The sequence below is a fragment of the Mercenaria mercenaria genome, chromosome 6 (assembly GCF_021730395.1).
Source record: "Mercenaria mercenaria strain notata chromosome 6, MADL_Memer_1, whole genome shotgun sequence".
Taxonomy (NCBI): Eukaryota; Metazoa; Mollusca; class Bivalvia; order Venerida; family Veneridae; genus Mercenaria; species Mercenaria mercenaria.
The window spans coordinates 23599588-23612966 of NC_069366.1; the positions used below are offsets into that span (position 1 = coordinate 23599588).

Consider the following 13379-nt stretch of genomic DNA (forward strand, 5'->3'; position numbering starts at 1 on the left):
GTCACCTTGGGGTTAGACAAGGCGAATCTTTGTCTCCCTTTCTTTTTTCCATGTTTATTAATGATCTAGAAAGCATGTATATAGAAAATGGTGTTGAAGGAATTGATAAATATATGTTTAAAATGTTTATTATATTGTATGCTGATGATATTGTCATTTTTGCAAATAGTAGTGAAGAGTTACAAGTAAATTTAGATTTGTTATATCAATATTGTAATAGATGGAAATTGTCTGTAAACTCAGTAAAAACGAAAGTTATGATCTTTCGTAAAGGTGGAAGATTACCAAATAACATTAATTTTACGTATGGTAATCAAATACTTGAAATTGTCAACAGATTTGTTTATCTTGGGATAGTGTTTTCCACTGGGGTTCATTTTGAAGCCCAGAAGACTCTCGCTGGTCAATCGCTAAAGGCAATATTTAAAATGAATAAGTACATACACAAGTTTACAAATATTTCTGTTAAACACAAATTAGATCTTTTTGATAAATTAATTGTACCTATATTAAATTACGGGTGTGAAGTGTGGGGGTTCCATAATGGAAACGCAGTAGAAAGAGCACATCTTCAGTATTGTAAGCGTCTGTTAGGTGTCAAAAAAAACAACCCAAAACGATTTTGTGTATGGTGAATTAGGTAGGGTACCGTTGCAAAATTATAGATATTATGCAATAGTTAAATTTTGGTTAAAAATTTTACAATCAGATTCTAGAAAATATATCAAAATCATATATAATATGTTGTATCAAGATATTATAGATAAGCCAAGGACGAAAAACTGGTGCTCGTTGTTAAGAGATTTGTTATTTTCACTTGGATTCCCTGATGTTTGGTATTATCAAACAGTTGGTGATATGAATATGTTTCTTTTTTGATTGAACAACGAATAAATGATCAATTTATGCAAAATTGGAGAAGTAGACTAAATGACTCTAGTGGAGCACTTTTTCATAAAAATATTGCCGATTTTAAATTTCAACCATATCTCGATGTAATAAATATATCAAAATTAAGAATAAGTGTAGCTAGGCTACGATTATCATCTCATAGACTTTGCATTGAAACCGGCAGATGGAATAAACCAGTCAGTACACCTTTAAATGAACGTAAATGTATATATGTGATAAATTAGAAGACGAATATCATTTTGTGCTAGAATGTGTTATATATTCTGAACTTAGAAAACAATTGTTACCTCTATATTACTGGAAACGTCCAAATATGTTTAAATTCATAGAACTTTGAATTCGGAAAATAGCCGAACATTAAAAAGTCTTGGAAGTTTTGTTAACAAAGCATTTACTATGAGATCAGACTTTTATTATAAAAACACATAATTTAGAAATATATATGAAACTAGTTATATGTAACTTTAATGTTATGTAAACTAGTTATTACTACCTGCACATTTATTTCTGCAACAAACAAGCGTTATTTTCCACCGTTTTTTCTTGTCTTTTTCGTTTCGGACAAGATAGACATCAGAGTGGAATATGCTTTTTAATGACTTTATATAAAAATGACCGTTTGATTAGTACGTGTATTTATAATAGCGTAACATATGTTATAGTAATCAAATACTATTAAATATGTTTATCAAAAACCACTTGTGAATCTTACTTATAAGGTTTATTATGCAGTGGTATAGTATAGATCACATTTATAGATTTTTATAAAGTGCCTCAATAGTTCTGTTGTTGCAACATAATATGTATAAATTGTAAAATTCAGTGCAAATATGAAATAACATTATATGTACATGTCCGTCATATTCGTATTATTTGTATGTACAATGTACTAAAATTGCCACATGGGTCTATGACCTAATGGATATATGAAATAAACTTTGAAAACTTTGAAAAAAACTTTATTAAATGGCAATGGAGAGACCGAAGTGGTTACAACACATCTAAACCTATACATGCATGAGGGCGTAGCCCAGGTGTCAATATATGATTAGAGATGCGTACGGGACGTCTTTGGCGTTAATTGAGTTGATTATAATATCTAAACACAATAACCATTACTAAACTACGTCTTAACCATATAAAATAATAGCCTTAACGAAGTTTCTATCCCTATGACACACGGTAAAAACATAAAATGACGTCATTAATCCATGGCGGGCCAAAAACCGGTTATAATGTCCGCTTCCAATTATTTGACCTTTGTAAGAGGAGTTTACCCTACTCAGGTTTGTTACTATTTATGGTAAGGTGTATAATGACGTAATTTACTTACAACTGTTGCAAATGCATATCACATATCATGTCTGTCATTCCGATCATATCCGTCACATTGTGAAACTAAAATTGAAATACAACATTTAACTAAGTCACAAACAAAAGTTCAGATAACGATACGGTGTATCAGATAACGGTACAATCTACCAGATAACGATACGGTGAAACAGATAACGATACCATGTATCAGATAACGGTACAATGTATCAGATAACGATACGGTGTATCAGATAATTAAACGGTGTACCAGATAACGATACAGTTATCAGATAACGAAACTGTGTACCAGATAACGATACAATTATCAGATAACGAAACGGTGTACCAGATAACGATACAATTATCAGATAACGATAAAGATACAATGTATCAGATAACGAAACGGTGTACCAGATAACGATACGGTGTATCAGATAACGAAACGGTGTATCAGATAACGATACAATTATCAGATAACGAAACGGTGTACCAGAGAACGATACGGTGTATCAGATAACGAAACGGTGTACCAGAGAACGATACGGTGTATCAGATAACGATACGATGTATCAGATAACGAAACGGTGTACCAGATAACGATACGGTGTTTCAGATAACGAAATGGTGTACCAGATAACGATACAATTTCAAAAACGAACGGTTTCTAAAACGGGGTATAATAAGATACGATGTACGATAAAAACCCTTTTAGTAAAAAATTTCAATAAAATAGGTATTAAAAATAACTTGTCCGCCTGAGTTTAACCCAAAAAAATTTAAAATTTTACCCGGGAAAATTTTAAAAAACCTTGGCACGGCACAAAAGGAAACCCTTCCCCGCCTGAACGCCTTTAGGTCTTACATTTTCATAACGCCCTTTAATAAAAGTGTTTTTTGAAAAAAAAACGAGCACCCATTTTTAAAAAATTTTAACGGTAAAGGTAAAAAACGTGAAATTCCCCATTAGGAACCCGGTATCAAAAAAATTCTCAAATATAATCCAAATGAAAAAAACGAATTTTTTCCTTTTTAAATGCTTTTATTTTCCCAAACCAAATACAAAACCCATTTTAAATCCATGGGGTATAAAATAAAACTGCGTTAATTTATTGGGGCCTTTGGGATAGTGTAATTTTCCTCTAGCCAAAATTGGTATTTCAATGGGCCCTTTTGTTCACCAAACAAAACCCCAAATGGCTTTTCGTTCCAACGTAATAAAAGGCAAACAAGGTTAAACATATTTTTTCCCCCAATTTTGGGCCTAAGGTCGTTTTGCAGAAACTTCTGTTTTTTTGATTTAAAAACCCTTACGCCCCCCGGGAAAAATATTGGCAAAAAAGCGGAAATAAACCTGTATTTCCACTTGTCCAGCATTTTTAATCCGTCGAACCCCCTCTTTTCCACCAGATGCAGAAGCGATTTTTTAAAACGGACAAAAAATATAAATTTTGAAAAACCAATGGAAAAATAATTAAAAATTAAACTAACGGAATTGTTTCCCCTCAATTTTTCGATAACAGATAGGGGAAAAATTAAAAAATTAAGCTCTAACCCCCTTTTTCCCGGGTAAAAAAAGGAAAAAATGAAAATTGAATTTTTAAAAATTTCGTCAAACTAATTCTCGTCTAAAATCAACCAAAAATTGAATTTAAAGAAATTAATTTCGCGAAAGTGTCCCGCAAAATGTAGAAATTAAATTTTTGACCCGGGAAAATTCGGAAACACATTTGGACCCATAACACGCAAATTTAAATTAAGTGGTATTTTACTTTTGCCATTTTTCCATATTTTCCCAGTATTTTTTAATTTCGATTTTCTTCAGGCTAACTCAAACCTAAAAACAGTAACCCAAACCCTGAAAAAATCGTTTAAAAACATATACGCATTTATCCCAAAGCGGAAAAAAAAAACTTAAAAATTTCGTCAAATTTTGTGAAAGGGGGAAAAGTAAAAAATTAATTGTAGGAAATTTCATAAATAAAAAAAATTTTTCTTTTGGAAATTGGAAATACGCCCGCCCGGTCATTTTCAAATCCCACATGGAAATTTTTAAAACTCATTAAATACGGGCTTGGTTTATTTTTTAAGAAAAGGTCTTCTTTTTTTATCTAAAACATTACCAACCTCAGTACCCTCATTTTTTCTTAAAAATGTTAGATAAATGACGTCAAAGGGCCGTAATAAAAGGACCAAACCAGGGACGTTAATTAAAAAAAAATTTTTTGGTTTCCAAAAATAACTAAACGGGGTAATTTTTCTATTTATCACTTTGCTGGGCCCTTTAAAATTTTTGGGCAAAATACACCAAAGAAAAAAAGTAACTTGAATTTGAAACTTCAAATAATTATTTTTTTATTTTTCCCTTAAATTAAGTACGGCGTTTTGGTGAGAATTTTGTCCACATGTGTTTGTTGTTTTTTGTTGTTGCTTTTTTTTTTGATACGCATTATAATAAGGATCATTTTACTGGTTTGTTGGCACTTTTTTGCGTTAAAAATGGACCGAAAGTTTTGTTAAATTCTTAAATATTCGTTTTATTTTATGCTTAGTCAATATTTGTCAAGATGTTCTGAGAGGTTTATGAGGACAAGACAAACCTGAAGCCAAATTTACAAAGAAATTTTTTAACCTAAAAGGATATTTAAAAACAAAAAAAAAATTTAAATACACAAGAAAAAACCATTTTAAAAAAAATAAAAAACTTTTTTTACTTTTTTTCCCAAGAGTATTGTTTAAAACAGGGTTCGTTGTATCTGTGTTTATAGATGGAAACTGTTGTGAAAACTAACGATGGAGAAATGTACAATCTGTGATGATGTTACCGACTCTAGTAATCTAAACGTACGCATGAAATTTCCAGTTAATGGCTGCTGTTATTGTAATTACTTTAGATAGATACCTGTGGCACATGGTGCGCCTGTTGTCGTAGTGTGTGGCTCCCCGTTTCTGGCCCGGGTTTCCTGGGGGTTGGGGTTTGGGTTCATCTGTCGGCCGGGCCAGCTTTGGTTCCGCACGGGGGCTCCGTCCAGATTGATTTTGTAAGGAATTTGTGGATGAAGGTTTTGCAAGCATAAACACAATAAACAATAGTTAAAATTTTTGGGGAAAACCTCTTAAGTATTGCGCATAGGTTGAATGTAAATAAAACCTTTAAAACAAAAAAAAAAAAATTTTTAAAAAAACAATGAAGGAGTTTATATACAATTTAAAAAATTTAATCCCCTTTCAAAAATGCGCTCATTTGATTAGTCAAAGGAGTGAAACCCCGGGGGTCCGCAAAAACGATTTTGCTGCAAAAGAGATAATACCTTGTGATCCCTTTTTTTCTTATTGTATGAAATTTGGGGAAGTCAAACGAATGCATTTGAGAGGGGCATAAAATTTTAAAAAATTATAGACTGTTTTTGAGGAAATATGTTTTTTACGGCCTGTAACAGCATCAGTCAATAACGAAAATAATAAAAACCCAGTAAAAAGTATGTTAAAATTAAAATAAAAAAAACATTTTGATAAATCTTTCTAAAAAAATTTAAAATTTGTATCAATTTACGTAAACAAAAATGAGCGAAATTTTTTAAAAATTTTCCTACTTTCTTTTTAAAAATTTATGTCATTAAAAAAACCCCCCTCTTACTAGGGGTTAGCAAAGCTACACTTTTAAACCCTGTAAAAATCGTTTATACCAACATTTTAATAAAGACTTTTAATTGGAAAATTATTATAACAAAATAAATAATTTTTTTAAAAAGATAAGATACTTTTAAGGTAACAATTAATTGATTACATACATCATACATGGTGAAAAAAGCAAACCATTTTGGTATTTTTGTATCCGTTTTATCAGCAGTTTTATTACATGCATTTTTCATATAAAAATTTTAAATTTTTATTAACCCTTTTTGGGTCCAAAAAAAACATACGCGATGAGCGCTGTAAAGTCCAAATAAATTTAATTTCATAAAACCACACACATTATCATACCTGTACCTTTTTTGGTCCCTCCAACCGTGGGAAAGGCAATGGAAAAATTCCCGCATTATCTGTACATGTGGCACCGTTCAAGCACGGGGATGGATTAAGCTGACACTCGTCAATATCTAAAAATATTCACATAAATAAGAAACGGGTTTATTTTTGTGTTTTCGTAGCTGCACCATCCAAAAAAAAAAATCCCATTACGAGACTATTTCAATTTCAAAAACCACTCAAATAGATGTTTTTACCAAATCCCGAAATTCGTGAAAAGGAAATAAAATTTTATTTAGCAAATTATAATTATTCTGTCAAGCCGGTAAACTAAGGCATTTCAGCGCAGAAAGATTCTTACATAAAAAATTTAAAAAGAAAGACATATCTTTAAAGTATAGCAAGGGTTCATCGGATCTTTAAAAAACTTTTGATGATTTTTATTCAAATGAAGAAAAATTCAAATATAAAAAATTCTATGTTCTGAAGGGAACTTTGGTAGCATTAAATCCTTTGGGATTATTTTAAAAACAAAAAAAGCTCAAAATTTCAAAAATATTAATTTGGTAGCATAAACCCCAAACAAAAACAAATGAAGTTTTGACTAGTTAAAAACTCCTTATCAAAAAAGATGTTTTCAAAGTTAAAAAAGATTGCTGTTTCAAAAAACAATACCAATCCAAGTGATTTGACAAACCCCAAAAAAATTTTAAAAGTCATCTGTCGTCAATTTGAAAGTTCCAATATTGGGTTGGAAACGAAAATTGCTGGTTCAAAATCTGGAACATTTGTTTGGTATTATCAAGCTAAATCCCTATTGAAAACTGACAAAATCAACAAATGTGGTTTGAAGTTTTACTTACTAATATCACAGAATTGTCCAGCCCAGCCAGAGTTACAAACACAGATAAATGAACCCGGTGTGTTTTGGCAAGCTGACAAATGTTCACAGGCTTTCGGCCCTGGCACATTTTTATTACAAACAAAAAAATACAGGAAGTTTCGGGAAAAACCCACAATTTAAAATCTCACATTATCGCTAATCGTTTTTTGTTGTCTGAGTTGCTCTTAACATGTAAAACGGAAAAAATATTTTTTTCTTTGAAAAAATGGGGTGAAAAAAAATTGGAAACCGTTGAAAACCTTTGGGTTTTTAAAAAAACCAAAAGGGTCAATAGGAAAAAAAAAAGGAGGTTGACTTTATAAGTACTATCCCCCGCCCTGTTTTAAAAGTTTTGGAAAAAAAAAGGGGGGGTGGGTTTGCAGTGGGGCAGGGAGGGGTTTGCGAGTAAAGGCCTTTATGCAAAAAATTAACATTGGGCCCCGTGACCTTTACCTTTTACCTGGTACCCAAAGTTCTAGGGTCGTGATAAAAAAGTACTTAGCCTTAAGTTTTAAGGCCTGGGGCAGTGTTTGCGATAAAGTGCCTTCATGCAAAAGTTAACGTTGTGACGAACGAAACGAAAAAAAAAGAACGGATGAAAAGTTTAAAAAATAATATTTTGGGGGATAAAAACTACTTTTTAAAAACTTTGCTTCATTACAAAAAAAAGGTAAGTAACTCCTCTTAAAGACCCTTCAGTTTTGTGTGGAAAACCCGAGATTGAAGACAACTTTATTTGGGGGGGGTTAGTTTTTTTTTGGTTTTTTTTTTTTGGGGTTTGGGGTTCAGTAAGCCTCCCCGGGCTTCCAGTAAGGTTTACCCTTTGCCAACATGTCAGAAATAATGTCGAAGGACACCTGGGGTTTTTTCTGTAATTAAAGCTTGAAAGTTGCCCTTAAATTGTTGGGGGACGTTAAACTTTAAACATTATACAGCTGAAATTCGGCATCTCCAATCCCAAAGGGACCAACCAATATACTTCAAGATAACCAAACTTTTGAATAAATTAACTTTTTTGCACGGTTTTCAGGGCGGAACTTTTTAAAGCCTTTCAGGAAACCCGAAATTTTATATACCTTTGAAGTTGAGATACGAGTTTCAAGTATGTAATCTTTAAGAAGCGGGTTATGTTGTTCTGTTTTTTTTGATTCTTTTTGGTTCCCAAAAAAAAAATCAAACCCCTTTAAAAGGAAAAAAAACCAAAATTTTCCCCTTTTTTTTTTAAATTTGGTTTTTTTCCATTTAGAAACCAATTTTTGGGCCCCCACCCTTTTAAAAAAGATTTTATTAAACAGGGGGCCCCCAAAGGGGGCCCCCCCCTGGAGAGGGGGCCCCAATAAACCCCCCTTTTTAAAATCCAAGCCGGGGAAAAATTGCCACCTGGGAATCGAAAACATTCAGTCATTGAATTTTTCAATAGCCAGAGGTACTGAAGAAAATTTGAAAAAAAAAACGTTTCGACCATTAGTAATGATTCTGTGGTTTCTTTTGGGCCCTTGAATACCGTAAGCATGCAAATGCATAATAAAATTTGGAAAAAAGCAAAACTAATTTTTAAAATTATTTCACTAATATCCTTATTTCTTTTAAATTTATTTTAAAAAAAAGCATTTTTATAAAATACGTTAATTTACAACAAAAGGGTAAAAAGTGAAGTTTCTATTAGGGTATTTTTCTCGCATTTTGTAATTATCTCCCTTTTTTTTAAACCCCTTATTTATTTTTTTGCCTTCATCCCTTAATATTTTTAAAAAGGTAAATAATTTTTTATAATTTTACCCTATGGTTTTTTAAGGTTAATTTTTTTAAAATTTAAAATCAAAAATTATTTCCCCTTTAAAACCTTCAAAAATCAAAAAAAACAATATAGATTTTCATGTTTTCCCTTGGGGAAATTGTGAACACATTACTTTATTAATTAAAAAATTCTACTTTCATTAAAAAAAGAGGGCCAAAAATGACCCCCAAGTACCGAAAAAATTTTTTAAAAAACCCATTTTAAATTTGGTAATTTTATCAAGGTATCAATTCACCAATTTCATGAAGATCAATTAAAAAAAAGCCTCCCCAAACATACACATTTTTTTTCTTTATTTACCATGATTTTTTTTAAACCAAGATAACCCCTTTTTCAAACCTGGCCAGGGTTTTTTAAAGTCCCTATCTGAAAAAAATTTTTTAAAACAAGGCGATCACAAAAAACTCACCGACATTATGTTCAGGTACTAAAAAAAACCTTAAAAAAAATAAAACAAATAGTAAAATTTTGAAAATAAATAACCGCCAAAATAAGATGAAAACAAAAAAACCAATTTTTTTTAAAATTTTTTAAAATTTTAAAAATCAAAATCAAAAAAAGAAAAGTTCAAACTAATTTTGGACAAATTCCAAAGATACAGTAATTTAAAAATGTTGAAAACTCTTTTAATTACTAATTTAAAAAATGACTTTTTAAATATTTGAGTTATAATTTCCCCCAATTTTAAAATGTTTTCCAACCCTCACACGGCCAAATAATTGACTTCGTCCAACAAACGAAATGTTTTAAGAGGGGTTTTCCGCAGTAAAAATATTAAACAAAAAAAACATTTTTCCGACAAATGGACATTAAACGCCCCTCCCAAAAAAGCTAATGCCCAATTTCAAATTATGATTGCCGGGTAACTTTACAAAAGATTTTGTTCAAGGAAAAAGAACACCAAAAAAAATAAATTGAAAAATCAGACAAGGGCAAAGTTTAGCACAGGGATGACAACGGGTAAGTAAGAAACAGGTAAAGCAAATAATTAAAGGCAGGAACCGGACACAAAGGGTTAAAACAAGAGCTGTCGGATGACAGCGCGCTCGACTTTTCGAAGAATTTATTGAAGAAAGGGGTCAAAATATTTCCATAGAGTTTCAGACAAAAGAAAAAAATGGATTAAACAAAAAATTTTCCTGTAATTGTGGATTTCAATTAGTCTTGCACTAAGTGGCAATGTGTGACCATGATGGCAAATATGTTAAGTTATATGTTAGGCAAACACAGACTTGTATAAAAAGTTTAACTAATTTCCAAGTCCAAAAAGGGTCATAATTCAGTCAAAATAGTTGACAGAGTTATGTACACTTGCCTACAGATGGAAATCATGTTGATATACTAGTGTTAACAGTTTCAAAGCCACAGTTCAAATATTTTGACAAAAATTTCAAAGTCCAAAAAGGGCCATAATTCAGCCAAAATAGTTGTCAAGAGTTATGTACTCTTGCCTGCAGATGGAAATCATAATGATAAACAAGTATTTAAAGTTTAAAAGCCATATGTCAAATAGTCTTGACAAAACATGGACATATACGAAAACAGAACCAATTTCCAAGTTCAAAAAGGGCCATAATTCAGCCAAAAAAGATGACAAAGTTATGTACTCTTGCCTATTGATAGAGACTATAATACTGAACAAGATATAAAAGTTTCAAAGCCATAATTATGTCAAACACTTTACACAAAATATAAACTGGTACGAAAAACTTAACCAAGACTTCTAAGTCAGAAGGGGCCATAATTCAGCCAAAATGCTTGATGGAGTTATGTTCTCTTGCCTACAACTGGATATGGTGATGGTAAACAAGTGTTGAAAGTTTCAAAGCTTTATCTCAAAAGACTTTGTCAAAATGTAGACTGGTACGAAAAACTTAACCAAGATTTCTAAGTAAAAAAGGGGCAATAATTCAACCAAAATGCTTGATGGAGTTATGTACTCTTGCCTACAACTGAACATGGTGATGGCAAACAAGTGTTGAAAGTTTCAAAGCTTTATCTCAAAAGACTTTGCCAAAATATGAACTGGTACGAAAAACTTAACCAAGATTTCTAAGTCAAAAGGGGCCATAATTCAGTCAAAATGCTTGACAGAGTTATATACTCTTGCCTATAACTGGACATGGTGATGGTAAACTAGTGTTGAAAGTTTCAAAGCTTTATCTCAAAAGACTTTGTCAAAATGTGGACTGGTACGAAAAACTTAACCAGGGTGTGACGCCGACGCCGACGCCAACGCCGTGGTGAGTAGGATAGCTCTACTTATTCTTCGAATAGTCGAACTAAAAAGGACTAAGACGCAATAAGGCGCAAATAGTAAGAGTCGGGACATTAAATCCTATGATAAGAGGTAGGACTAGGACACAAATACGTAGAGGCAGGACTAAGACACAAACGGTTTGAGGCAGTACTAAGACACAAATGCGTAGAGGCACGACTAAGACACAAACGGTTAGAGGCAGTACTAAGACACAAATGGTTAGAGGCAGGACTAAGACACAACCTTTTAATCGGGATTTTAACATATATGGTTAGAGACAGTACTAAGACATCAGGGGTAAGAGGCAGGATTACAAGACAGACAAATGATAAAAACAGGAACTAGACACCAAGGGTAGAAAAAGGACCATGACACAAATAGTAAGAGGCGGGACATAAAATCCTTCAGGAAAGAGTATGAGTTAGAGGTAGTGCTAAAACACTACGGGTTAGAACAGGACTTAGACACAATGGTGGCATGACCAAGATACAAATGGTCAGTGGCAAGACTAAAACACAAACAAGTAGAGGCAGAACTAATTTTAACATACTATTGGTTAGAAACAGAACTAAAACTAAGTGTTTGAGGTACGTCATGGACACAAACAGTACTTGTTTCAAGATCCCAAGGCTGAAATAACTAAAACCGCAGAGTTATTTGTTGAAAGAATAAATGGTCGTGTCTTTTCTTGGCATCATACAGATAAAATACGTAGTTATATCAAACACAGAAGGGCATCATGCTTGCTTGATCACCTCTTGTGTATTATCAAACTCTTCATCATGGAGGTGTAAAACTGTAGCTACTTGAAAAACGACTAGAATGAAAAACGCGGGCCGTCATGACTCATGATCACTCTACTGAGTTTTATAGATCAAAGCGGTAACAATTTTTGTAGAAAGTCATCTACAATAAATCTGCCGAACTACTTTGAAAACTTATCAGCATATTTCATTACCTCTCATGGACAGACACAGTTAATCTGATTCTTCAATAATTCATTTTGTTGTGTTCCATGCTTCCGACGTATTTTCTTACATATTTGATAGCTCTTTATGTGCCATGTGGCAACCGTAAAAGAATCTCCCAATACTAAAACTAATTCCCGTTCTTGAGATCATGGAGTGCAATCAATGTAGTATCTATATAACAGAGTTCCGCTTTAACCGGTCCTGAGGGACGTGAGAGATGTTGCTCATTTCATTATCTAACGTGAACAGACTCAGTTAACCTTATTCTGCTATTTTGTTTGGTTGCGTTTTATACTTCCAAAGTATCTTTTTACATATATTATATTATCTGCTCTTAACATGCCATCTGGCAGCCGAAATGAGGTCCCCAGTACTTGAACTGAACGTTGTCCTTGCGATCATGGAGTTCATTCAATTCATTTGTATAACCCGCATTAACCGTTGCTAGGGGACGCGAGAGGTGTTGCATATTTCATTGCCTTTCATGAACAGCTTTAATCAAACATATTCTACCGATATTGTGCTTGGTTGCATTTGAGCGCCCAAAGAATGTTCATATAGATGTTATTGTTTTTTTATTTTATGCTAACTGATGAAATACTGTGTTTTATCAGTGAGACATAAAACATATCACTCACTGCGTATCACTCACTGTAAATGATACAGCTTTGTCGATCTACCTGTACATTGTGTATAAATTTTTAATAATTTGCTTAAAACAGAATGAAAATTGTGAGATATATTCCATATCCACTCAAAACAAACAAATATCCTCTATACATTACACAGAGCCGCAAGCAGCTGTTTAAGAAATAAGTTAGGTTGACTTTAATAAATGTAGTATAGAGTCACCAGCAGAACATTTCTTTGCAATTAATTCCAACTAATAGTAAAGGCGGAAGTGGTGTCTGACGAATTTTCTTTCTTTAGCTCCGAAGCCCTTTTTGAAAATTTGTTACATAATCATTTCCGTGTAATGTTTTAAAAAAATTTGTCTGACCTTATTTTCTTGTTCCTCACAAAAAGGTTTATGACGTTCACACTATATTTAGGCAAAAATGCTCGTGTCCCCTAGCGGCCTGCTTTTGATGATAAAGAATACTTTTAACAGTCTTGGCAGAGTCATTTAATATATCTTGCTTGCTTTGAGATAACAGAATGTATTTTGAAATCTGACCAATTGTGTCAGACAAGCAGATTTTTAAATGATTTCCCCACTAAAACATTACAGTCATGTCAGTCAGAGTTATGCATGAAATAGACTTTTTTTGTAAA

At 32.5% G+C, this 13379-nt stretch overlaps 1 protein-coding gene across 2 annotated transcripts in view; it reads right to left on the minus strand.

The window, feature by feature from the left end:
* The window catches only part of LOC128557644 (uncharacterized), a 116891-nt gene extending 114142 nt beyond the window's left edge, over positions 1-2749 (minus strand). For both annotated transcript variants that reach the window (XM_053545413.1, XM_053545412.1), the window contains exon 1: positions 2246-2749. In XM_053545413.1, coding sequence (XP_053401388.1) covers positions 2246-2292 — 47 coding nt within the window. In that variant the 5' untranslated portion in view covers positions 2293-2749. The remainder of the gene's footprint in view (positions 1-2245) is intronic.
* Positions 2750-13379: the final 10630 nt, after the last annotated feature.